Here is a 26,959-nt window from a genome sequence, read left to right as displayed (position 1 = left end):
AGTCAAGTGTATTTAATTTACTCAACACAATTGTTCAGTTTGAAACAATTCCCAGTGAAGATCGTGGACTCAATTGACTGGGAACTGAGTATGTTTGTAGTTTATTTTCACAAAGATTGTTTTCTTAATATTTCTCTTATTTTTAACTCAGATCTTCAAATATATTAGCTTTAACAAGACAATGACCCAGCTGTCGTCAACTCTAGCTCGATGTGCCAAAGACATTCTTGGCTTTGCAATTATGTTCTTCATTGTTTTCTTCGCCTATGCTCAGTTGGGATATCTTCTGTTTGGAACCCAAGTGCAAAACTTCAGTACCTTCCTCAAGTGCATGTGAGTACTTTACTGCTTCAGACCACATATAAAACATTAGAAGTATACATAATTACAATGACAAAAATCATAAATTATTTTTCATTATACTTTCCAATACATTTGGAAATATTAGTGCAGAGATAATAGCTAATTAATTTACAGATTAATGATTATTTGACAGAATTCAATTAAAAATTGTTAATTAAATGTAAGACTGCCATCAAGGTTAGATTTTTTTTTCTAGAAAGCAGGAACAACCCCACAGGTTTTGCTGTAAGGTTTTCAGTGTGATTGGCTGCATCGGATCAACAGTGAGGACTATCTTTTGTTCCAAAGGATGTTGAGCACAAATTGTACTACAGTCCTCAGCTCCTCTCTAAAGGCAGGATATCATTAACCTAGAAAGGGTGCAAAAAAAAATCAGTAGCATGTTTGTTACCACTTACTTTTCTGGCACCAATATAATTGAAGACTGCTTGAAGCAGGTGGGTACCTCAGACTGCCAAAGCGAGAGGTTAAGGATCTCAGCGGTATAGAGGGGCTACTACACAGGACTGAAAGAAGCTGCAGAAGGTTGTAAATCTAGTCAGCTCCATCTTGTGTACTAGCCTACAAAGTACCCAGGACATCTTTAGGGAGCAGTGTCTCAGAAAGGCAGCGTCCATTATTAAGGACCTCCAGCACCCAGGGCATGCCCTTTTCTCACTGTTACCATCAGGTGGGAGGTACAGAAGCCTGAAGGTACACATTCAGCGATTCAGGAACAGCTTCTTCCCCTCTGCCATCTGATTCCTAAATGGACTTTGAACCATTACCTCACTTTTTTTTTTAACATACTGCTGTTCTATTTTTGCACGTTTTTAAAAATCTATTCAATATACATAATTGATTTACTTGTTTATTATTATTATTATTTATTTATTTTTCTCTGCTAGATTATGTATTGCATTGAATTGCTGCTGCTAAGTTAACAAATTTCATGTCACATGCCAGTGATAATAAACCTGATTCTGATTATGCCCTCTGACTCCATACAGAGATTGCCCCTTTGCCCTCTAATGGGTCCCTAGTTACTGATTTGCCCTTAAAATAGTTAGGGATTTTCCTTAACCAAGTCTGCATGTTCCAATCTTTTTGGGAACACATTGCCCCAGAGCTCTCGCTACATTTAGATGAATCGCACTTCATTGTTGAGTAAGTTTTGAACCCACGTTTCAGGAACCCAGCATTTAGAAGTATTTTTCCCACTTCAGTTTGGAAATTCAAGCGGAGAGGCTGAAGAGGTAAGACTGAATATCGAGTAATGAAAATGAGGCGATTTTTATTCAAACATTTATTATCCAAGAACGTATAACATTGACTTCTCAAACTTCTGCTAATGCCCCAGCTCCCCCTCGTACCCCATCTGATATTTATTTATTTATATATACACATTCTTTTTCTCTCTCTCCTTTTTCTCCCTCTGTCCCTCTCTCTATACCACTTGCCCATCCTCTGGGCTTCCCCCTTCCCCCTTCCCCCTTTTCTTTCTCCCTAGGCCTCCTGTCCCATGATCCTCTCGTATCCTTTTTGCCAATCGGCTGTCCAGCTCTTGGCTCCATCTCTCCCCCTCCTGTCTTCTCCTATCATTTCGGATCTCCCCCTCCCACTTTCAAATCTCTTACTAGCTCTTCTTTCAGTTAGTCCTGACAAAGGGTCTCGGCCCGAAACGTTGACTGTACCCCTTCCTAGAGATGCTGCCTGCCCTGCTGCGTTCACCAGCAATTTATGTGTGTTGCTTGAAATTCCAGCTTCTGCAGATTGCCTCATGTTTACACCTTGAAATTTGTCTGCCTGCAGGCAGCCACAAAGCAAGAAACCCTAATAACCCAATTAAAATAAAACCAAATGCCACTGCAGAGAAAAAGGGAGAAACATAAATTATGCAGACAATGGAAGCTAGCCGAACCAGACTGAGTCCCCAGATCCATTCCCGGAGCAGCCAGAGTAGAGCGGAATAGGCCCTTCTGGCCCTTCGAGCCACGTCACCCAACAACCCCCAATTTAACCCAAGCCTAATCACGGGACGCTTTGCAATGACCAATTAACCTACCAACTGGTATGCCTTTGGACTGTGGGAGGAAACCAGGGCACCCAAAGGAAACACACATGGTCACAGGGAGAACATACAAACTCCTTACAGACAGTAGTGGGAATTGAACCTCGGTCACGGGCACTGTAAAGCATTGTGCTAACCACTACACTACCATACTGCCCCATGTTCAAGAGTCATCAAGCGTTAGGGGAAATTGCAAAGACAATATAAAAGAAACAGTGTGGTCTACATGTGATCTTGGGGCAAATTTAGAAATAATGCAGGAAGGAATAGAAATACTTCGTTAAATTATGAATGGTGTATTGACATGGTCCATTCACAGGGTGTGCTCAATCAGATCCTTATTTGCTTCTCTTCATCTAATTCTACTTTAATTTCTTTCCAGCTTTACTCAGTTTCGAATAATCCTTGGAGACTTCAACTTTGATGAGATCGACAATGCCAACAGAATCTTGGGTCCAATTTATTTTGTCACCTATGTTTTCTTTGTCTTCTTTGTTTTGCTGGTAAGTTGCAACTGCACTGAATTAATTAAAAATGATAGAAGGTCTAGAACAGAGATTTGTCAATTGGAAGATGATGTGCTTGAGAAGAGCTACACCTCACACACGAGAGCAAAAATTCAGGAGATGAGTGCTGTATATCACTTCCAGTAGTCTCTCAGTGACACGCTATCAGTCTTGGAATATCTGCTGAATGGAAAAAGCCACTACTGATGTGTGCAACGCAAAGTGAAAACCCTTAAGGCCAAAGATTGGCACAGTTAGTGAGGAACAGTTACCAAATACATGAACTCTCATGCGGTACTCCAGAATCTCATTGTCCAGTTGGTGGTCATGGAACCACAAGAGCCTGAGGTAGTCTCGATGATCCTCTCTCACTTGGAAGCTGTGGAACAGTTGTTCAATGTCTGCCATCACTGCAATGGACTCAGTTCTGAAGCTCGTGAGGACACTGAGAAGACTGTTAATAAGTTCTGGACCCCGCAAGAGCACATTGTTCAGAGATATGCTTTTAAACGATATACTTGAATCAAAGACAGTTCATATTTGAGCATGTTTTGGGGGTGGTAAACCCTAAAGTTGGGCAAATACCAGTTTACTTTGTTAGGATCTGGTGGAGGCACTAACCCAGCATGAGAATTCCTGAAGAGTCTCTCCGTGAACTCCATGAAATGATCGTTCATTTCTGGTTTCCTTCTCAATTGAGGAGGAGAGGAGAAGATGACGGCACAATGCAGCGCGCGTGGCTGCTCTGAAATGATATCATATTTGTGAATTAGGTACCGTGCATAATCCTGATTTTATGGAGACAGCCGTGAGAAGCACAGAGGAACATCTGAAGAAACCTCTGAAATGCCCGCTTCACTGCCGCTGCTACTGTGCGATCAAGAATCTCCAGAGGGGAAGGCCTCAAATCCTCGGCTTTGCCGATTGCCTGTTGCCGGGGCCGGGGTCGAAGCACTTGGCAGAGATGGTGTTCGGTGCTCGGTGTCGGAGAGCTGGTCAGAGGCTCGAAGTTTTCGGACAGACTCAAGAGTCGGCTGTGGTCGGGTGCTTCCAGGGTGCTGCATCGGCAAGTTTGCGGCACTGGAAGCTCATGACAGGGAGAGTTTTCTTTCTTCAACCATCTGCGTGAGATGATGGGACTTTCGAGAGACTTTGAGACTTTTTTTTACTATGCCTATGGTCTGTTCTTTATCAAATTACGGTATTGCTTTGCACTGTTGTAACTATATGTTATAATTATGTGATTTTTGTCAGGTTTTTCAGTCTTGGTTTGTCTTGTGTTTCTGTGATATCATTCTGGAGGAACATTGTATCATTTCTTAATGCATGCATTACTAAATGACAATAAAAGAGGACTGCGTGTCCTCATAATCTAATTTAATCTAACTGGATTGGGGGCAATGAGTTGACTAAGGGCCTTCTCTCTATTGTTTGGTAAGAGTTATCATGGAGAGTGGAAAGAAAAGGGAGTTACCCAACTGTTTGACTCATCTTTTCTAAATTTTTTGTTCACTATTTGAAGGAAGACCTCACCTTCAATGGAAGGTGCCAGTTTATAAACAGCTTCCAAGTAACAGAATATCAGCTTGCCTAAATATAGTTGAGCAGAGCTAAGTATGTTTGATTACCTACAGTCTTTGCTTTCATAAATATTCTACTATCACAGGGCCTGAAGTGACTAGGGCAACTGTTCTCCAGGACATTAGCCTTAAAGGTGCTGACAGTGGGCTGATGAGCACCATCAGGACAGACTTCACCCGCTGTGACCCAACCCTGAGCCAGCTGTTGGGCATAAGGTGCATTGTGCTGACCACTGTGCTGTTCGTGCACCTCGTGCACCTCGTGCATGTATGGCGCCTCTGCCAAGCAACAGGAGAGTTTCAGCAGAAGAGTCAAGTGGGGGAATCTTTTTAGCCATGGTTTTAAGGTGTGAATGACTGCAGCTTCAGGAGTTGTGCGTTCATCCCTGTTGTTGGGAATATGGTCGCACTCAATGAAAGTTGGCAAGGGTAAGCAGAGTTCCCCTCCTATTGACTCCATGATAAATCCACTGGTTCTTCTGCCAGCAGCTTCTGATGTTACAAAGCATGTCTTTAGAGTGTATGGGGAAACAGAGCTTTAAATACTGTGTCAAAGAATGCTGATTTTGCCAGAGACACATTGCTCTGATCAGCCAATATCACAAATACACGTCCTGGGATGGACGAATGTTCATGCTGTCCAAATCTGTACAAATGGGAATGGAAGCAGTAACAGCTCTTGACTGAAGTCTTTGCTGTGATGGTACTGCAGAAGGGGAGTGCTGTGGGTCTTTGCTGATGTAGGCTTTGATTGTCAATACTTGGAGGATGTGAAAAGCATGTTGGCTGTGTGGCGTGGACAGCTTCTCTTTATAAAGCCCAAGCACTGACACTTTTATAGATACAGGGTGTTTAGCAAGATGCATTGGCTGATGTGACGACAAAACATGACTGATATTCAGTTATAGACTCAGCACTGTCTAAGTCAGCTGCTGCTTCATACACCTTTGCCTTTGATGAGGCAGCCTCAGCTTCACACCCCAGCTTGAGCACACTTCATGTAGCCTGTACACATGCTCTCTCCATGTCTATCTGAGCTTTCTCTATTTGCATCTCAACCTCACCTTTAGCACACACTACTCTCATTATTGCTGCGTCGGCTCTGGCGTGAGCTCATGCTGCAGCTGTGCTAATTGTGGTTTCGTTTGAGCATCGTAAAGTTGCAACCAATGAGCCATATTCTGGCCTGACCTGACTTCCAGATCTCGGTGATTGACATTGCCCAGATTGGAAGCTGGCATTGTCTACGGCATTCCAACACTTCTTCTGTTCACAGGCAAAGCCTCTGAAGGTGAGTTACCTTTTCACTCTGCTGCCCTCACAGTGTGTATGTACACACCTATGCAATGAGTTAAACACTTTCTCAAAAATCACCCAGGATGGAAGCTTTCTTCAGGGTTTTGAATGTGATTTCTTAGTTGTGAAAAGATGTCGGTGTTTCAAGGGCAAATAAAGAGAGGATGGAGATGAACATCTTTCCACTGTGTGCTTCAAATCAAATCAAAATTAATCTGTACAGGAAATGACGTATAAAAGCAGCTTACAAATAGGAAGTGATGTGCATACAAGAAGAACTGCACCTCCAGAGGCCAGAACAAAGGAACATCAGCATTAAAAGCAGAATCTGCAATCTGGGGAGAGTTAATATCTCTGAAGATACAAATCATTTTGTCAGCCTAGCAAAAATAAAATACTCCCCATCAAATCAAGTAACAACGACAAGGGGCAAACCATCATCTGTCCATTGCTCTTTGTAGTGCCAGTTCAGACCAGGGTCAAACCACAAACGGTGAAGCAAAATGCAAATTTTGTAGATGGAAAAGGAAGAATTATTCGTGCCAATTAACTTAATTAATTAACTGTTTTCTATTTCAGAATATGTTCCTGGCCATTATAAATGATACATACTCAGAGGTGAAGGCAGATCTTTCTAACCAGAAAAGTGAACTTCAGATTACAGACATAATTAAACAGGTTTGTTTTCATATGACAATACCAAGGTTCTTTATAACAAAATAATAACTAATGTAAATAGTTATAAGTTTCAATATTTAAGTATGAATTTATTTCAGATTGTTGATATTGGGGGATATCATCCATGAAATCTCTATGGCAATATTGACAAAGGGATGGCATTAAGTTTTTTGTTATTACTTGCTGTTCAGATATAGATAATTTTACAGTATTTCTTGCTGTTCCATAGTTATGTGGGACTATTTAGGCAGTAAATCTCATGGGACTGAGGTTGCAAACCTCCAAGACGGAGACAGTGAACCAATTGTGTTACATCTAGGAGAGTTTGAGCCAATCCACAAATAAACAGATGTAATGGAATCCAGGTTGCAGTTTATCTGATGGAGTCTGAGCTCACACTAGGTTACCATACTAATCACTCAACTAGTGCCCTTGAACCATTATTTCATTTCACTAATTTGGATGTTTTATCTGCATTGGAGTTAGATCATAAGAGATGGGCGAAGAATTACACCATTCAGCTCATTGAGTCTGCTCCACCATTTTAACAAGGCTGATCCATTTTCCCTCTCAACTCCATTATCTTGCCTTCTTGCCTTTTACATGCTGATTAATCAAGAACCTTTAAACCTCCACCTTAAATACACCCAATGACCTGACCTCCGCAGCCACCTGTGGCAACACATTTCACAGATTCACTAGCCTCTGGCTAAAGAAATTCCTCTCCACCTCTATTCTAAATGGAAGTCCCACTAATCTGAGGCTGTGCCCTGGTCGTAGACCTACCCAGTATAGGAAACATCCACTACACATCTACTCTATCCGGGGCTTTTAACATTCGATGGGCATCAATGGGATCCCTCCTCAATCTTCTAAATTCCATCAAGTACAGAACCAGAGCCATCAAATGTTCCTCATACAATAACCCTTTCATTCCCGGAATTATTCTCGTGAACCTCCTCTGAACCCTCACCAATATCGGCACATCCTTTCTTAGATAAGGGCCCCAAAACTGCTCATAATTCTCCGAGTAAGACCTTACCAATGCTTTATAAAGCCTCAGCATTGCATCCTTGTTTTTATATTCTAGTCCTCTTGAAATGAATGCTAACATTGCATTTGCCTTCCTTACCACCAACTCAACCTGCAAGTTAACAGTGAAACTGCACAAGGACTCTCAAGTCCCTTTGCACCTCAGATTTTTGTACTTTCTGCCCGTTTAGAAAAATAGTCTACATTTTTGTTCCTTCTACCAAAGAGTATGACCATACAGTTCCCGATACTACATTCCATATGTCTCTTCTTTGCCCAGTTTCCTAATCTATTTAAGTCATTCTGCAAACTCCCTGCTTCCTCAACACTTCCTGCCCCTCTACATATCTTTGTATCAACCACAGATATGGCCACAAAGTCACCAATTCCATCTCCAAATTATTGACATATAACCTAAAAAGAGGCAATCCCAAAACTGAGCCCTGCGGAACACCCCTAGTCACTGACAGCCGACCAGAAAAGGCTCCCTTTGTTCACATTCTTTGCCTCCATTCTGCTCCGACCCCTCTCATTAACAAGGCATTTTTGCTCACAGAATAGCCACTCAGTGGATGTTGTTTTTTTTGTTTATCACATCATTTTCTATAAACTGTAGAGACTGTTGTGCATGGAAATCCCAGGAGAACAACAATTTCTGAGATACTCAAACCATCCCATCTGGCACCAACAATCATTCTATGGTCAGTCACTTAGAACACATTTCTTACCCATTGTGATATTTGATCTGCACCACAAATGAAACTCACGACCATGTCAGCATGCTTTTATAGCATTGAGTTGCTGCCACATGATTGGCTGATTAAATATTTGTGTTAATTAGCAGGAGTGTAGATGTACCTAATAAATTGGCCACTAAGTGTAATTGCAGAGAAGTCAACAAACTTAGTGTTCAAACATGGTATAAAACTATTCTGCAGGTGACTTTTGAGAATTTATAACTCAATGAGACAAGAACACTGATGGCCCTGTTCAAAGATCACAGTAGCGTAGCAATTAGTGTAACATTTTACAATGCCAGCAGCCCGGGTTCGTTTCCTGCCATTGTCTGTAATGACTTTGTATGCTCTCCTTGTGAATGTGTAGATTTCCTCTGGGTGCTCCTGTTTCCTCCCACATGCCAAGGTCATATGGTTTAGTAGGTTGATTGGTCCCATGGGTGTAATTGGGCAGTGCAAGCTCATTGGGCCAGAATGGCCCGATACCATGCCGTATCTCTATAGAACAATAAAACAAAATCAATACTACTGCCTGGTGGCTCTCTGCACTTCTGTGGAAATTTCTTTTAACTTCTGTGGTGAAATAATGGGTAGAGAAATGAGCAAGCATTGTTACCTGTTAACAGTAAGTTCTAGTTTTATGTCCTAATATTTTCTGTTTGAACTTTAGGGCTATAATAAGGCTTTGATGAAATTAAAGCTGAAAAAAGAACGAATTTCTGATGTGCAGAAAACTCTTCAGCATGGATCCGAGAAGCTGGATTTTGAAGATTTTAGAAGCAATCTTAAGGAGTAAGAATTTAATTGTAATGTAGATTTTGAATTATAATAGCTTAAAAAATCTATTTACCAGGCAGCCTTAACATGAACACTACATTATTTTTCTTTTGCACTATTTCTATTTATCTACGTAACTTATAGTAATTTTTACATCTTGCCCCGTACTGCTGCTGCAAAACAACAAATTTCATGACACAAGTCAGTGATAAAAAAAACCTGATTCAGATACTGAAATATGGAAATTACGCAAATGACACCAGAATTTCCAATTTATGTGCACAGTGTGAGTGCTTGTGGAAAAAGGTTTCTTAAAATTAACACTTGTAAATGAAAAGTTAAAAAAATGAAAGTAATAGAAATCTGAAGCAGTAACAAAACAATGTTGGAAATACAGCCATCTAGAAATCGGACGATACTTCCCAGTAGCGGGATCCAGCTGTTACATGTCAGTGCTTGACACCCGACTGAACCAGCAACTGAGGAAGCACTTACCCGGTTGTTCTGGGTGAGCCTGATGGTGGGTTAGGCTTATGCCTTGCTGCGAAGAATTCTTCACAGTGCATCGCAATTCAAAATGGATTTGAATCTATTTTTGCTTTTGTTGGGGAGTTTGCCTTGTTTATTTGTCTCTCCTCACAGCAGGCTCTTGACTATTTGGTCTTTCCTGGCTCTGGACTCAACAACTGAGCGTCAGAAAAATCGTCAGAGTAAAGGTGCACGGCATTGATTTCACACACTATTATCTCATAAAAGGGACAATTTCCCCTTTAAATACGGGGCAGTTAGAAACACCTGCCAAAGGGGCAGACATACTGGGAAGAACTTTATTTTTCTGGAGTCTCAGGGTTCTGAATATGATCTCACCTTCTTTCACCTTCGTCAAATTCCTGCTGGATCTCCCTGCTCAGTGCAGACGGCCTTTGTGTGGAGCGACCCCCAACACCATCCCCTGCGGTGAGATGAGATAGAGAGGTGTGGTAAAGGATATGTGAGGACCCAGAGGGTGCAGGCGGGGAGGGGGAGGGCATCAAAACCAATGAGCTCCCACTGGGACCATCTACTTTCATGATCCTTTTAGTTACAAATTGATCGATGAAACAGCAGTCAAGAAACAACTGTTTTTCAGCTTGGGCCACTCTGACCAAGAAATCAATGATACTTTTGCAAGATATGACCATGATGACAATAAAGTCCTGGATGAAGAAGAGCAGATGAAGATGAGGAATGAATTAGAAGAAAAGAAGGTAAGGAAATTAGACCTGAGAACATGAACTGAACAAGTAAAATGTTAGAATTGAGATACTGAGATGATTATGAATATATAATGAACAAATATATATTGAAAATAAATGATTATCCAGGCATTAACATTTATTACTAAGGATTTGTTAAGAACATCAGGTGTGGAATACACAGACTATGGAGAGCTGTGATGTCCTTATTATAATTTTATGGACAAAGTGAATAAAAATGCTAGAAAGTTTCTAGGTATGAAAAATTTTAAGTACAATGTTAAATTAAAATAAAGCTGTTTTTTCTTCTGTCCTTGAGACAGAGAAGTCCAGAGGAAACCTGTGATAGGACTGCAGGAATATAGTAGGTTTCGTAAGGATAAGTGAGCTGGTGGAAGCATGGGTAAATGTTCCTATTAGAGTTTGAGGTCAGATTTGCAAATGATGGGGATAAAACATTAATGCTGTGCCCCATAATATTTTACATTTTCACCCTGGGAAAAAGACTCTAACCCTATTATGTCTCTCGTAATTTATTCTATCAGGTTACCTCTCTGCCTCTGACACCTAGTTTGTCCAAACCCTCCTTATAGTGACATCCTAGTGAAACTCTGCACTCTCTCCAAAACCACCAGATCTTTCCTAGGTGGTGACAAGAAATGAAAACAATATGTGGCTGAACCAAAGTTTTATATACAAACGTTTGTAGATACAACATGACTTATTCATTCTTATACCTATTGACCCAACTGATGAAGGCAAGCAAGCTGTGTGCCATGTGTTTGTACCCCAACCACTTGTTTTGCCACTCTTCTTAGAAGGCCTTCCTTGCTTCCTCTGCTAATTTCATGTAAGTTCAGGCCACCTGTATTTTCATTCAGCTCATTAACATCAGACAACAGAGGTTGCAGCACTGATTCTTGCAGAGCACCACTTACTATAAACATCCTGACAGAAAATCACTCCTCCACCACTTTCCTTTGTTCTCTATGACCAAGCCGATTTTATCCAATTGACAAACTCACTGTGGACCCCTTGTGGTTTTAATTTAATATACCAGACTACTATGAGAAACTTTGTCAAATTGTTGATGCCATGTAGATGACATTCACGGCACTGCCCTCTTCGATCATTTTTATCATTCCCTCAAAAATCTCAATCAAATTTGTGAGAGAGGGCCTCTACACAAAACCATATTGATTATCCCTAATAAATCCATGTTTTTCCAAATGCAAGCAAATCCGATCCCTAAGAATCTTCCCCAATAATAGCCACTGGTATATGGCTCACCAGCCTATAATTCATGGTTTGCCCCTGTTGCCCTTCTTAAACAAAGAAACTTCATTGGCTATTCTCTACGTTACTATTCTCTCACCCATGGCTTCAAAGGATACAAAGACCTATGTCAAAGCCCCAGCAATCATCTCCCTTGTCTCCTTTAGTACCCTGCTGTCAGCCCCTGAGGACTTATCTCACTTCATGTTTTTCAACACCTGCTCCTTCTTATTCTTAACATGCTCAAGAATATTGACGTACCTGATCTGACCATCATCCCTGTCCTTCTTGATAAAGACCAATATGATGTACTCAATAAGGTTTTCATCCATTTCCTCTGACTCTCCTCTGGATGACATGAGTTATATCCACTTAAGGACAAAATACTTCTTTACCTTTGAGTGAACCTATATTTTCCCCTTTCCCTAACTATACGTAGCATATATAGCATAGACAGTATATGCTATATACAGTACATTGCTATTTATGTTGTATGCACCCTATATATGTATCTGTGCAAAAATGTATATTTATTTATTTATTGAGATACAGCACAGAATAAGCCCTTCCTGCCACACTGCCCAGCAGTCTCCTAATTTAATCCTGGCTTAATCGCTGGGACAATTTCCAAGAACCAATTATCCTACCAACTGATATGTCTTTGGACTGTGAGAAGAAACGGGAGCACCCGAATTAAACCATGAACACTACCTCTCTACATTTTATAATTTTAATTTTTGAACTATTTATTCAATTTAACTATTATATATCGATATGTACAGTAAGTATATATATAGTTGCTATAATTCATGTTTTTTCTCTATTATGATGTATTGCAATGTACTGCTGCCACAAGGACCACATTTACATTTACATCATTTATTATTATATTGTAATTTGTCCTTTACTGTGCCTGTTGTCTTGTTTATTAATTATTGTACTGTCTTGCACTGTTTTGTGCACTTTATGTAGTCCCATGTAGGTTCTGAAGTCTAATGTAGTTTTGTGTTGTTTCAGGTAGTCTAGTGTAGTTTTGTGTTGTTTCATGTAGCACCATGGTCCTGGAGGTATGTTGTTTCGTTTTCACTGTGTACTGTACCAGCAGTTATGGTTGAAATGACAATAAAAGCGACTTGACTTGACTTGACTTGACAAATTTCACGATGTATGCCAGTGATATTAAACCTGATTCTGATTCTGACGTTTTATATTTCACTGCATTTCACAGATTGCTCTGAATGCTGAGATAGCGAAGTTGGGAAAGAACATGGACAAGTCATCAGTTTTCAACCGTTCTGCTGACTTTGATAATGTGAAAAACAACAGCAACAAACCAAACAGCAGTGTAACCAAGGAGGAGTTTCAGGCGTATGTATCTAAGGATTTGATGGTAGATGCTAAAATATAAAGTAGAGGCTTAGGAATCTAAATTACCTAGTTTTATTAAAATCACCACGTGATGTGAGACAAGTATTTTCTTAGCAAGCAAATATTTTGCTATTTTCAACATTTCATGAAGTATTACTAATATGTGATGCTATTTCAGGTTGGCACGCCAGGTTGTCCAACTCGAACATTCCATTAGGAACATTATATCTAAAGTTCATGCGATCTCTGTTAAACTTGAGACAATGGAAAAAGGCAAAGACGTGAAGGGAAAGTTGCTACAGAGTATTCCAGAGGTAAAGCTGATCTCGCTTGTCAATTTCCTTCTTTGGTGAACTGACAGAAAGGAGGTCAAGAGGGTGCCTTTCAAATATTTATTTGGGCTTAAACTCAAAAATTAAGAATGCTAAGCTCAGAAATTGTAAAGCTAAATGACATGGAGACACAAGAGAGCAGATCGGGTTGAAAAATGATGCTGTAGAATGCTGAAATCTTTTCAGTGACTGCACTTAACGGGAGACTAAGAGAGATCCACAAGCAAAAGAAGATTTTTGGATAATAACAGTGACTTTGCTCTTTGATGCGTATTCGCAGTGCTCTTCCAGTTTGGAAAGAATCAGCATTAAACATCTCCTGATTTGAACAAAATCTAACAGAAACAATTGGTACAGGTATGTGACTCAGCTAGAGGAAGGGTTGCAGGACAATAATTGAACTCCCCAGAGCCACTCCAATGTTTAATGTTAGTTGACAGGTCACTAGAAACCCGCTCCACTTTAGTCATAGTCTTCATGGACTGGGGACTCTCCTGAAGATAATTGCTCAAGCACAGCGCCACACCCAGAAACACTCTCAGAAAATGCATGACAGTAGTTAATACTTTTTATGGTTTAAGACTTTTCAAATAGTTAGTGCAAATGCTTCACCATCTAAATGAAACAAAACTCAGAAGGTGAAGGTGCTGCATGTAAGATTTTTAATGTAAGACATAACTTACGACATGCTTACTGATCAAGAACGTATCAACCTTCACTTTAAATATACCCAATAACTTGGTCTCAACAGCCATCTGTGGCAACGAATTCCACAGATTCACTGCCCTCTGGTGAAAGAAATTCTTCCTTATCTCTATTCTAAAGGCACATCCTTCTATTCTGAATCTGTGCCCTCTCGTCCTAGACTCTCCCACTAATGGAAAATTTTGCATTCAAATAATATGGCAAACCCACCCCCAACATCTATCTCACACCTATTTCAGAACAGTAACAAATACCCTTTCAAATATACTTATCAAGTACAATTTATTTTGCTAAAAACCAAGTTCAGTTTTAACATTAGCAAGAACCAAAATTCGAACAACACAACTTCTCATCATCTCCTGTCCCATGGCACTCTCATATGGACCTGCCTGTGATAGAAACCCAAATATCTTCTTCCCCACTTGACACTTTAATGCTTTAATGCTTTATGTTGAAAGACATGGACAGGGTGGATATGGCAAAGTTGTTTTCCATGATGGGGGAGTCTAGTACGAGAGGGCATGTCTTAAGGATTGAAGGGTGCCCATTCAGAACAGAGATGTGAAGAAATTTTTTTAGCCAGAGGGTGGTGAATCTATGGAATTTGTTGCCACGGGCGGCAGTGGAGGCCAAGTCATAGGGTGTATTTAAGGTAGAGATTGATAGGTATCTGAGTAGCCAGGGCATCAAAGGTTATGGTGAGAAGGCGGGTGAGTGGGACTAAATGGGAGAATGGATCAGCTCATGATAAAATGACAGAGCAGACTCGATGGGCCGAATGGCCGACTTCTGCTCCTTTGTCTTATGGTCTTTTGCCGAGGTATTTGATGACTATGAGTAAGTTGGTGTTCTGCTATATCCCTCTCAACTCAGAGATGGTTACCAAAAGGCTTTTAAACCATAAGAAATAAGAACAAAATGAGGTAATACAGCCCATCGAATCTTCTCTGCCAATCAATCATGGCCAATTTATTATCCCTCTCAACCCCATTCTTCTGCTTCTTCCTATAACCTTTGATGCCTGTCAACCTTCAGAACTGTCTGTGACAATGAATTCCACAGATTCACCAACTTCTGGTTAAAGAAATTCCTCCTCATCTCTGTTCAAAAAGGGACATCCTTCTATCTGAGGTTGTGCCTGCTGGTCCTAAACTGCTATTGGAAACATTCTCTCACGTCCATTCTATCCAAGCCTTTCAATATTTGGTAGATTTCAATAAAATCCCACCTCATTCTCCTACAAGCCCAGAGCCATGAAATGCTATGTACAGACCTTAAAGATGTCCATGTCTTTGAGGGATGACCTTATTGAAACAGCTAAATCCCAAGGGAATGTGACAAGGTAGATGAGGAGATTGTACCAGCAGGAGTTTCCAAGGGGAAACACAATTACAGCAGGGACTCCAGAGAATGCAGTGTTGGAATTTGGAGCTACAGACAATCTGGCAGAAGTCGATGGATTGATCAGCAATTGGAACAGAAGACAGTACAGCACAGGAACAGGCCCTTGGGCCTGCTATGTTGCACCAAGCGAGTGTGTCTAATTACATACTCTGCGCATCCCTGTGTCAATCTAAAAACCCCATAAACGTTATTGAATCTGCTGTTGGATTAGCGTGTAGAATTGTTATTTTTCTTGTAGTTTAAGTTTCCTACGCCTATTTTTATTTTTATCAGGACAGCACAGTAATGCAGCAGCCAGTACAATGCTATTGCAGCACCAGTGGTAAGATCAAGGTTCAATTCCCACCACTGCCTGCATGCTCTCTTTATCATCTTGTACTGTACACCTCTATCAAGTCACCTCTCCTTCTCCTAAGCTACAAGGAGAAATGCCCTAGCTTGCTCAGTCTTTGATTTTTTTTTTGTCTACAGATCTGTGATTCAAAATTTGATGGTCTGAAGTAGTCTACGATTGCAGAAGTAGATTCTTTGGCCTTACCTAATGACTCACATCAAGAGCCATCCGGAGCATTTGTGTAGAGCATCCGGGTGGCTCTTGACGTGAGTTGGCAACAGCACATGACGAACGTCAAGCTCTATAATGACCTACTGATGCTCACATCTAAAATCAAGGCGAGAAGACTGGAACTAGTGGGGCACTGTCTACGCCACCCCGAGCTACCTGCCAGCCTAGTCATCATATGGGAGCCCAGGTATGGGAGGATGAACCCTGGGTGCCCTCCCAAGACTATGGTCAACACGCTCCTAGAAGACAGCGGCGCGGCTAATGTAGGTGAACTGAACACACTGATGAGGGAGAGGGAGAAGTGGAGAGTCCGTCATCGTGCCCGACGCCAGCCCCCTAGGCCTGAGTCAACGTAGTAGAACTTGTGGCTAAGGACTGTGCTTGCCGTCATGCCCAATCACAAGGCCTTATGTTGACCGGATGGTTCGGGCAATGAACAGACCCCAACTTGATTCCTGTACCTCGTCTGTGTATGGCCGAGTGTATCGACATTAGCAGGATTCTGCATAGTGTTGCATCATCTTTATTCCATCTTGTACAAGGAAATAGCTTGTACAATGGAAACTGGGATTGGGCTGGTTTGATGAGTGGATTTTGTGGTGAGGATGAGAATATTCAGATTCAGATTTATTTATAAAATATACATTGAACCATACAGTGAAATGCAATGTTTTTGTAACAGCCAACACACCCGGGAGTGTTTTGGAGGCAGCCCTCAAGTGTCACCACGCATTCCAGTGCCAATATAGCATGTTTGGCAGAACAACATAAATCAAAACAAAGCAGAACATACTGTGCAACGAAACAACAAAGGCAAAACTGGCCCCATTCCTCCCTCCTGAGAGAACATGACATGACCACCTATAGAGGGGTTAAGTTATTCCATCTCAATAACTTAATTTCAGAATAACATCCTTAGCAACAGATGCCAGAGCATCTGTTTTTGTTGTTTAAGAAAGACTTAAAAAAACATGTTGTTCTGTCATATAAGAATAAGTTGGGAAATTATAGGCCAGCGAGCCAAACATCAGTAGCGGGTAAGTTATTGGAAGGTATTCTAAGAGACTAGATGTATGAGTATTTGGATTGACAGGGGCTGATTAGGGATAGTCAACATGACTTTGCGTGCAGCAGGCCTTGTCTAATCAATCTTACAGAGTTTTTCAAGGAAGTGACCAGGAAAGTTAATGAAGGCAAGGCAGTGGATGCCGTCTACATGGACTTTATCAAGGTCTTTGAGATGATCCCGCATGGGAGGTTGGTCAAGAAGGTTCAGTCACTTGACATTCATGATGAGTTAGTAAACTGGATTAGACATTGCCTTCGCGGGATGAGCCAGAGACTGGCAGTAGAGGGCTGCCTCTCTGACCTTAGGCCTTTCGCTAGAGGAGTGCCACAGGGATCGGTGCTGGGTCCATTATTGTTTGTCATCTATATCAATGGTCTGGATGATAATGTAGTAAACTGGATCAGCAAGTTTGCAGATGATACCAAGATTGGAGGTGTAGCGAACAGTGAGGAAGGCAATCAAAGCTGGAAAACTAGGCTTAAAAATAGCAGATGGGATTTAATGTGGACAGGTGTGAGGTGTTGCTCTTTGGGACACAAACCGGGGTAGAACTTACAGTGAGCTGCAAGGCACTGAGCAGAGCCGTACAACAGAAGGATCTGGGAGTACACATCTATAACTCCTTGAAAGTGGTGTCACAGGTAGACAGGGTTGTAAAGAAAGCTTTTGGCACATCGGCCTTCATAAATCAATGATTGAGTACAGGAGTTGAGATACTATGTTGAAGTTATATAAGACCTTGGTGAGGGCTTGTTTGGAGTATTGTGTGCAGTTCTGGTCACCTGCCTAAGAGAAAGATATCAATAAGTTTAAAAGAGTGAAGTGTAAATTTATAATGATATTGCAGGGACTTGAAGACCTGACATAGGGAAGGGTTGAATAGGTTAGGACTACATTCCCTAGAAGGTAGGAGAAAGAGCAGAGATTTGATAGAGATATACAAAATTATAGGATAAATGTAAGCAGGCTTCTCCCACTGAGGTTGGGTGAGACTAGAACTAGAGGTCATGGGTTAAAGGTGAAAGGAGAAATATTTAAGAGGAATGTGAGGGGAAACCTCTTCACTCAGAGGGTGGTGAGAGGCTGGACTGAGCTGCTAGCGCAAGTGATAGATGCAGGTTCAATTTCAACGTTTAGGAGACATTTGTATAGGTACATGGATGGGAGGCGTCTGGTGGGCAGGTTGATGGGGCTAAACAGATTAATAATTCGGTATTGACTAGATGGGTCGAAGGTCTTGTTTCTGTACTGTAGTGTTCAATGAGTCTATAATGAACTATTTTCAAATGCATATCATGGATTTGACTGCATAAGACTAACAGTTTGCTTTAAATTGCTTCCTCAAGGATGAAAAACGTGATCCAATTGAGAACCTGTAACATTCAAGAAAGAAAAGGCAGAAAAACTGGGACTCCAGCTTGGCTCCACACAAAACTCACAGAGGAGACTCACCCTGGTCACAACCCACCTTGCCCTGACCAGTCCTCATATTCTTCACCTTAAAGCATAAGCAGCCGTCTCATTCTAATGCTCACCTTCAGAAACAAAAGCATTCTGTAAAGGCTGCATTGGACTCCTTTAACAATGTGTAGTGCCAGCTGCAAACACCATAAAATAACAGCTGATTTTTGATTATTTGATTTCTCATAATTTATCATTTTGTTGTGCTTCAAACAGAGTAAAGAAAGAAAAATGTAAAATATTTCTAAATGCCAGTAAATACACAGTTAATTAGAATAATACTCTAATTACACTTTGAGGAAGATGGATTTCCCCTAGTTTTAAATTATTGTTGATGTGGCTGTTGGGTACTACGGATATAACTTTACTGAGTACATGCAATTTAAATCAATGACGAATAATCTGGTTCAAAAATGTAATATCACTCAAAATCCAAAATGTGCTCGACCATCTTTGGTCCCTGCCTTACCAATCCCAAGATAGCAATTCCTGTCCCATACTCTAAATGCCAGCTGCTAACTCAATTGCCCAACTGGCTTGAAGTCACTGCACACCAGCTGTCAATGCGTATACAGAAGGTCTGTATCTCAAAACTCCCTTGTTTGTCCCTAAGTACGAATCAATGACCTTCCTTTTTGTTTACCCAGACTGAAAATGAGCCAGCCTTTACATGATAATTCCTCTTTCTGAAGTGTTCTCAAACTCACAAAGTGTTCTGTCTGAATACTCCCAAGCTCAATTTACACAAACTGCTTCCAGAGTCCATCGCTTCTGTCACCCCACCCGGTGTCTTTGGCATTATGGCTAATCACTCACCACAAGTGTAGAACTGAGGGTTCTACATTACAGCTCTTGCTTTAAGCTCAAAGTCTAACCTACCCACAACTTGACTCCAGATTTCTCGAAGCTCAGTAGATCTTACACAGTTTCTGCTGCAGAGTCTCTCTCTGCCTGATCCTAAATGCCATTCATGTTAGCGTACTGGCCTTAGTAAAATAATTTCAAGTACCGTGAGTGATAAAGAGATACACGAGGGTCTTGTAGTGAGACTGGAAGCCATGTGGAGATAGATGGCAAAAAGGAAGTGACAAATAAATTAGCTCTGTTTTCCACAGTTCTTTTTAACCAGCCGAACATTCCACTTGTGCTGATGAAGGGTCTTGGGGTGAAACATTAACTGTTTATTGCCCTCCATAGATGCTGCCTGACCTGCTGAGTTCCCCCAGCAACTTACCTGTGTTGCTCTGTATTTCCAGCATCTGTGTAATCTCTTGAGTTAAACATTCCACTTCCTGGGACCTATACTGTCGCTGGAGCTTATCTTAATTTATTCAAAAAGCATAAACCCCTTAAAGAGCTGAAACCCTCAGTTGACATGTTGAGACCCCTCCTGCCACAGAAAGAGAAGAGTTGGGGTATTTTGGTTCTATGAACGTCTTGACCTTTGATTTCTTAAAGGTTGTTCTTTGAACTCTCCGTTGTACATTATCACCATATATTTCAATTATTATTCCTTCTGTAAGTGTACATATTACATTCTCTACCAAATGCGTCCTTGCTGAGCCAGCTAATTCTCTCGATAAAAATTAATGAATATGTAAATACTTAAAACATTGAGAAATCATTAAGATAAGCTTTTTAATCTATTTCTCAATAATATCTGTAAATCTTCATGTTAACTTGAAAAACATTTACTCAGTTGTCTTCTATATTGAGACCAAACTTAGGGATGAGTGTAAAATTGTCAGCATCTCAAGTCTTTTCCATATTCACATTTTCCCTGATTCCGTAATATCCTTCGTTATTAAAAATCTCACAGATTAAGTTAACAGTTAACCCAGCATCAATTATTTGTGGAAAGTGAGTTCCAAATTTCTGCTACCTTCTGCATGCTGTCTCTTTCCCAGCTTCACTCCCAAAAGCCTTAGCTCTAATGTTTAGATGGTGTTGCTCTTTCCTGAACTCACTAACCAGTGGAGGCCCATCCTCTTTCACTCTCTAGTACCTAGAAAACTTCCATTCATTAGTTCTTTTCAAAGATGCAACACCAAGAACTGTTGGCAATGCTGAAAACATGATTTAACTAGAGTTTTGTTTAGCAGAGGCATTAATTTCTAACCTTTGAGGTAAAACCGAGAAGGAGATGGGTTATCACGTTTGTCTCTTTGCCTAGCCATCAACAGTTTGAAGTTCTTTGTACATGAAGTCCAAATATCTTTGAGCCTCTACTTTGCTAGTTTTTCACCATTTACAATACACTATTCATTTTATGCTAACATTTACTTTGACATTTGTCAAATCACTTGCTGCACCTTTGCCCACTTGGTGATTCTACTAATAGAATCATAGAGCACAGGAAAAGGCCATTCAGCCCACTTTGACCATGCCAACCAAAAATGGATTTAACGTTAATTCTGTTTTCCTGGCTCACTTCACCCTGCTGGTTACAGCTCTTCAAGTTCTCAACCAGCCTTTTAAATATGACATGGATTTCCATGTCCACTCCCCTTTTGGTTAATTTTTTTGTTATAAACTTCTCCAATCCTTCTATTAATTAACTGAAATCAATTACTCACCTTTGTGCAGTTCAGTACCACTCTCCTACACTACTTTTATTTCTCTAAATCATTGGCAAACTTGGACAAATGGATTTATATCCTCTCACCCTAGTCACTTGCAATTGTGAGGAGCTGCAGTTCCACAGATCTGAGTACCAGTTCTTTATTCCCTCTCTGCTCAGCTGGTTTCCTAGCTAGTTCATTGATTTGTCTCCAATTCTATGAGATTTGGCTTTAGCTGGCTGTCTGCAACAAGAGACTTTATCAAATACTTTCAGGAGGTCCATATGAATAAAATCTATGTTGACCACCTCTTCAAAAAGTTCAATCAGTCAGGTCCATTGGACATAATCTACCCTTGGCAAGCCTATGTTGACCCTCTCTAATGAACAGAAAGCATTCAGAATCTTTTGTCATTTTAATCATAGACTCTAGTGTTCTTCCAACAATGAGAATTAGGACTAACTCATCTATAACCTCCTGTCTTCCAGAAACCATCTTTATAAAGGGTGGGTATTGCTTGGATTGCTGATTTACTCCGAGCCGGCAGTGCACTTGATAATTCACACCATATTGTCTACATTCAGAGTGGCAATGCCCTTATCAAATTCCTAATGCATGCAGGCTTCTGTGGTTCTGCTAGTTACCAACATTGTTAGCCTGACCAAATTGGCAAAATTGGAAACTGTAGTACCAGCACCTCTTTCCTGTGGGAGGCCTAGTGTGCCCCTTATCCTCATAAAGTTCTGTTTCTGTTCCTGATGCTGATTAAAGATGTGGCTTCGAGTTCCAGTCCAAGACTGGAACACTTAAGTCTGACACCATGGGGCTACCTCAAAGCATTATGAACAGAGTAGGGAACTCTCTCCCTGGCCAACAACATTGAAACAGGTTAGGTCGTCATTTTTATGATTTGATGTTAATGTGACTCTAGTACTATAATGAAAGATCTGACACTTCACTTCTTCATTTTCCTCTGTAATATCTATATGTAATTCATTGATTATGAAAGATTTTAGTACTTCCTTAGTGTGTGAAGGTTAATTAACACAAGCTATAACATATCTGTTGTTTCAAACAAATAGAAATGTTGCTGTTGAATTAATGGTCTTAGTGCTCATTCAATGTCTTTGTCAGATTGTGATATTTACTTGTAGCATTTTTAGAATTCAGAGAGCAAATCCAGAATCACAAAATCTAAAACTGTCTAAATAGTTACAAGTGTGTTGTTTATGCAAAAGCTTCACCTTGGATCTGCTACAGCTAGAAGAATGACGGAGATATATTCATTCTCATCATTTTGCAGAGTTTGTGAGACTTCTCAATTTGTTCATTGTAACGAAAACACGTAGACTGAAGAATATACAGAGCTGCTTCTCCATTGCTGGCTTTTGATGATCATGCCTCAGTGGGTAATATTGGAAACAATATTGTGGGTATTCAATAACTGCACATAGAATATTTGTATTTGAACATAGAACAGTACAGCACCCTTTGGACCATGGTGTTGTGCTGACTTTTTAACCTGCTCCAAGATCTAACACTTCCCTCCTACATAACCCTCAATGTTTCTTTCATTTATCTATCTATCTAAGAATCTCTTAAATACCTCTAATGTACAGTATCTGCCTCTACCACCACCCCAGCAGCCATTCCGTGCCTCATCTCTCTCTGTGTAAAGACTTACCTCCATCATCACTCATGTACTTTCTTCTAATTCCCCTTAAAGTTATGTCCTCTTCTATTAGCCTAGGGAAAAGTCTCCGACTGTCCACTCAGTCTTTGTCTTCTATTATCTTATACACCTCTATCAAGTCACCTTTCATCCTCCTTCACTCCAAAGAGGAAAGCCCTAGCTTGTACAACCTGCATTGATAAGACATGCTCTCTAAACCATGAAGCATCTTGATAAATCTCTTCTGCACCCTCTCTAAAGCTTCCACGTCATTCCTATAATGAGACAACCAGAAATGAACACAATACTGCAAGTGTGGTCTAACCAGAGTTAAGTGTACAACTTCTCGCTCTTAAAGTACATAAATATATACATCACTCATATCCCTTTCAGAATGGTCCAAAGTTCTCAACATTAATTGGCATGTTATTAAAAAGACCCACTAGCTAACTCACATGGCAGTATATTTGTTAAGTAGATTTCAAATACAGCCTGGATTCATTCATTTTGGTCATAAGGACCGGGTCTGTGTTAAAAACTGTAAGTGCTTGGGGATCTTAATATCTTACGGTGACTAGTGGTGTCTTGCAGGGGCCAATGCTGGGACTGCTTCTTTTCACATTATATGTGAATGATTTAGTTGATGGAATTGATGACTTTCTGGCTAAGTTTATGGATGATACAAAGATTAGGTGGATGAGCAAGTGGTGTTGAGGAAGCAGAGTGTCTGCAGAAGGACTTAAACTGATTGGGATAATGGGCATAGAAGTGGCAGATGGAATACAATGTTGGGAAGTGTATGGTCATGCACTTTGGTAGAATGAATAAAGGTGTATACTGTTCTCTATTAGGAAGAAAATCCAAATAGCAGAGGTGCAAAGGGATCTTGGAAGTCCTTGTGCAGGATTCCCTAAAGGTTAACTTGTAGGTTGAATCAGTGGTGAGGAGATAAATGCAATGTTAGCATTCATTTCACAATGACTAGAATATAATAGTAAGGATGTAATGTTGAGGCTTAATAAGTCATTGGTCAGACCGCACTTGAGTAGTATTAGGCTCCTTATCTAAGAAAAGGTGTGCTGGGTTTTGAGAGGGTTCAGCTGAGGTTCCCGAGAATGATTCCAGGAATGAAAGGGTTAATGCATGAGAACCGTTTGACGGCTCTGGACCTGTACTCACCGGAGTTTAAGGGAATGGTGGGGGAGGGGGAGATCTCATTGAAACCTATCGAATACTGAAAGGTCTGGATAGAGTGGATGGAGGGAAGCTGTTTCCTATAGTGGATGAGTCTCGGACCAGAGGGCACAGCCTCAGATTAGAGGGACGTCAATTTGGAACAGAGATGAGGAGAAGTTTCTTTAGCTGAAGGTTAGTAAATCTGTAGAATTCATTGCCACAGGCAGCTGTGAAGGTCAAGTCATTGGATATGTTTATCGTGGAGGCTGACAAGTTCTTGATTAGTCAGGGCGTCAAAGGTTACAAAGGCAGGAAATTGGGGTTGAAAGGGATAATAAATCAGCCATGATGGGATAGCAGATCAGACTAAATGGGCTGAATGGCCTAATTCTGCTCCATTGTTTTATGGACTTATAATCTTATATCATAAAAGTTGATGGATCAATGCATATTCTCTATAGTTCTTGATCAATTGACCTGGATCTCTATATTCCTGAATGAACATAGTCCCAGGCTCTGCCAGTGAGAGATGATAGAAACTTCCATGGTCCTAAATTCAAGCTTCTCCTCATCCTGGATTGGAGTATACCTGGGAGCCCAAATTGCAGGAGGCCAGTGTGAGTAAAATATATCACCCTGGATTCCACTGAGTATGGAATTGTGGTGTTTCCGGGTTTCACACTGATGAAAAATATAGAATCCCAGAAATAAAAACAATTGAAAAATAATGAAACAAAATGTACAATGTACAATGGTAGAAAAATGATGGAACTGTAGATCCCTAATCTCTATTAATTTAGGAATTACTTATATGCTTCCTATATTCATATCAATGCCTCTTTCTCTGTAGATAATAACATGCAGAGTATTGTCAGAGTTTTTTTTCCTTCTTCTGTATATTTCTGTAATGGGTGATTGACAACCAGGACCAGAGAGGAGCAGGTGTGAGGCATTCCAGATGTGTTTAGATTAAGAGTTTTTCCTTCTTTGTTCCTGTCAATTGTGATGTGAAGTGCAATCCATCCCCTTGGCACACGATCCACTAGGAATGTCATGTCAATCGTAAAGTACTTTGACTGCAAAATATCTAATGTACTCACATGCATGTGTTAGATTTGATGTTTGTTCTGAGTGAATTGCATAACTAACTTAAGTGTAAATTTTAATAAACGTGTATAAGCAATTCCATGTGAATTTGCTTTTATTCACAACTGCTGCACAAATCTAATATTTTAAACTGCATAATGTCTTTCCACAGTGGTCTATGCTGGATTATTAATCAAGGCTAGTCAACACCCGTTTGCATTCTCACGTTAATCGGTGGAAGTTCTGCACCTGAAAACATTAGCAATTCATTTTGTGCTACTGGATCTCGTATGTGTGTCAGGAGCCCGGCTTATGTGTGTTTGAGGTAATAGCAGCACTCCAAATATAAGTCCCAGTGACCAGTCACTGGTGAGTGAAGTGGGGAGGGTAAGGAAGGCTTCTTGATCCACAGGATGGACTAAACTTCTCAAAATGCTGATTTGGAAAAGGCAAAAGCTAGGGGTGTCTGTTTCATAATAAACCCTCTGTGGTGTTCCAATGTGGCAGTTTTATCGTGCTCGTGATCACCAAAACTGGAACACCTCATGATCAAGTGCTGACCATTCTATTCACCAAGCGAGCTCTGCTCTGGGATCCTGACCACAATGTACAGGCCACCATCTGCCGACTGTAATCAGGCATGAGGTGCAGCGTGCTGCCGTCACCAAACAAGAAGCCGTCCACCCTGACGTACTTCAAGTCATAGTCAGGGATTTCAATCAGGCTGGTTTGAAGAAAACCCTGACCAATTAACGTCAACATATAACCTTGAGTCCTGACGAAGGGTTCCGGCCCAAAACGTTGACTGATCATTTCCACGGACACTGCCCGACCTGCTGAGTTCCTCCAGTGTTTTGTGAGTGTTGCTTTGATCCCAGCATCTGCAGATTATTTTGTGCTAACGGATAACCTGTAGCACCAGAGTTCTCAACACACTCGATCACCACTATACTGCAATAAGGAATGCCCACCATTCCCAGCCTAGACCACATTTTGGGAAATCTGATCACTTGTCTGTCCTTCTCCTACCTGCTACAGGCAGCGGCTAAAGAGTAAAGCTCCAGAGACAAGGACAAGAAAAACGTGGTCTTGGGAGGTAGAGGAGTGGCTACGGGATTGCTTCGAGCTGGTGGACTGTGCTGTGGTCAAGGACGTATCAGTGGATCTAAATCAATACACAGTTGTCACAGACTTTATAGAAACAGTTATAGATGAGCATGCGCCCACAAAATCATCCAGAGTCCTCCCCAACCAGAAGCCCTGAATGAACCACGAAATCCAAAATCTGCTGAGGGCCAGATCAGGAACATTCAGGACTGGCAACCAAGTAAAATACAACAGATCCGGGTACGACCTCTGGAAAGCCATCTCACGGGTGAAGTGGCAATTCTGGACTAAACTTGAATCCATGGAGGATGCTCAACAGCTGTGGCAGGGCCTGAATATTATCATCTCTTATAAAGTGAAGTCAGGTGACAAAGGTGACAACGGGACATTGCTCCCAGATGAGGTCAGTGTCTTCTGTGCATACTTTGACCATCAAAACATGGACGAACCTTCACGAACTCCTACAGCCCCTGAAGACCCTGCGATTCCAGTCTCTGGAGGCTGACCAGAGAGCATCCTTCAGGAGGGTGAGCCCATGGAAAACATTCGGCCCAGATGGGGTACCTGGCCAGGTAGTAAAGACCTGTGCTGATCAACTGGCTGGAACGTTCACCGATAGCTTTAACCTCTCTCTTCGGCAGTTTGTGGTACGCACCTGCTTCAAGCGGACTTCGATTATACCAGTGCCTCAGAAGACTGTGGCAACCTGCTTTAATGACTAATGCCCAGGAGCACTTGCATGCACAGTGATGAAGTGTTTTGAGAGGTTGGTGATGAAACATATCAACTCCTGCCTGAGAAGTGAGTGACTTGGATTCACTCCAATTTCTTACCTGAGCGACAGATCCACTGCCAATGCCATCTCATTGGCTCTTCAGTCAACATCTGGAGAGCAAAGGTGGATGTATCAGGATGCTCTTTATC

At 41.0% G+C, this 26,959-nt stretch overlaps 1 protein-coding gene across 2 annotated transcripts in view; it reads left to right on the top strand.

Moving 5' to 3' along the window:
• The window catches only part of pkd2l1 (polycystic kidney disease 2-like 1), a 61,455-nt gene extending 42,363 nt beyond the window's left edge, over positions 1-19,092 (top strand). The window contains exons 7-15 of one of the 2 annotated variants that reach the window (XM_063071153.1): positions 152-333; positions 2,796-2,916; positions 6,375-6,473; positions 8,913-9,034; positions 10,149-10,266; positions 12,758-12,897; positions 13,076-13,211; positions 13,510-13,586; positions 18,319-18,348. In XM_063071153.1, the coding sequence (XP_062927223.1) occupies positions 152-333; positions 2,796-2,916; positions 6,375-6,473; positions 8,913-9,034; positions 10,149-10,266; positions 12,758-12,897; positions 13,076-13,211; positions 13,510-13,557 (966 nt within the window). In that variant the 3' untranslated portion in view covers positions 13,558-13,586; positions 18,319-18,348. Of the gene's footprint in view, positions 1-151; positions 334-2,795; positions 2,917-6,374; positions 6,474-8,912; positions 9,035-10,148; positions 10,267-12,757; positions 12,898-13,075; positions 13,212-13,509; positions 13,587-18,318 lie in introns of both variants that reach the window. The other variant, XM_063071154.1, reaches the window with a different exon arrangement.
• Positions 19,093-26,959: the final 7,867 nt, after the last annotated feature.

The sequence above is a fragment of the Mobula hypostoma genome, chromosome 19 (genome assembly GCF_963921235.1).
Source record: "Mobula hypostoma chromosome 19, sMobHyp1.1, whole genome shotgun sequence".
Taxonomy (NCBI): domain Eukaryota; kingdom Metazoa; phylum Chordata; class Chondrichthyes; order Myliobatiformes; family Myliobatidae; genus Mobula; species Mobula hypostoma.
The sequence above is the reverse complement of the archived record's forward strand: the minus strand, read 5'-3'. Positions and strand labels throughout refer to the sequence as shown.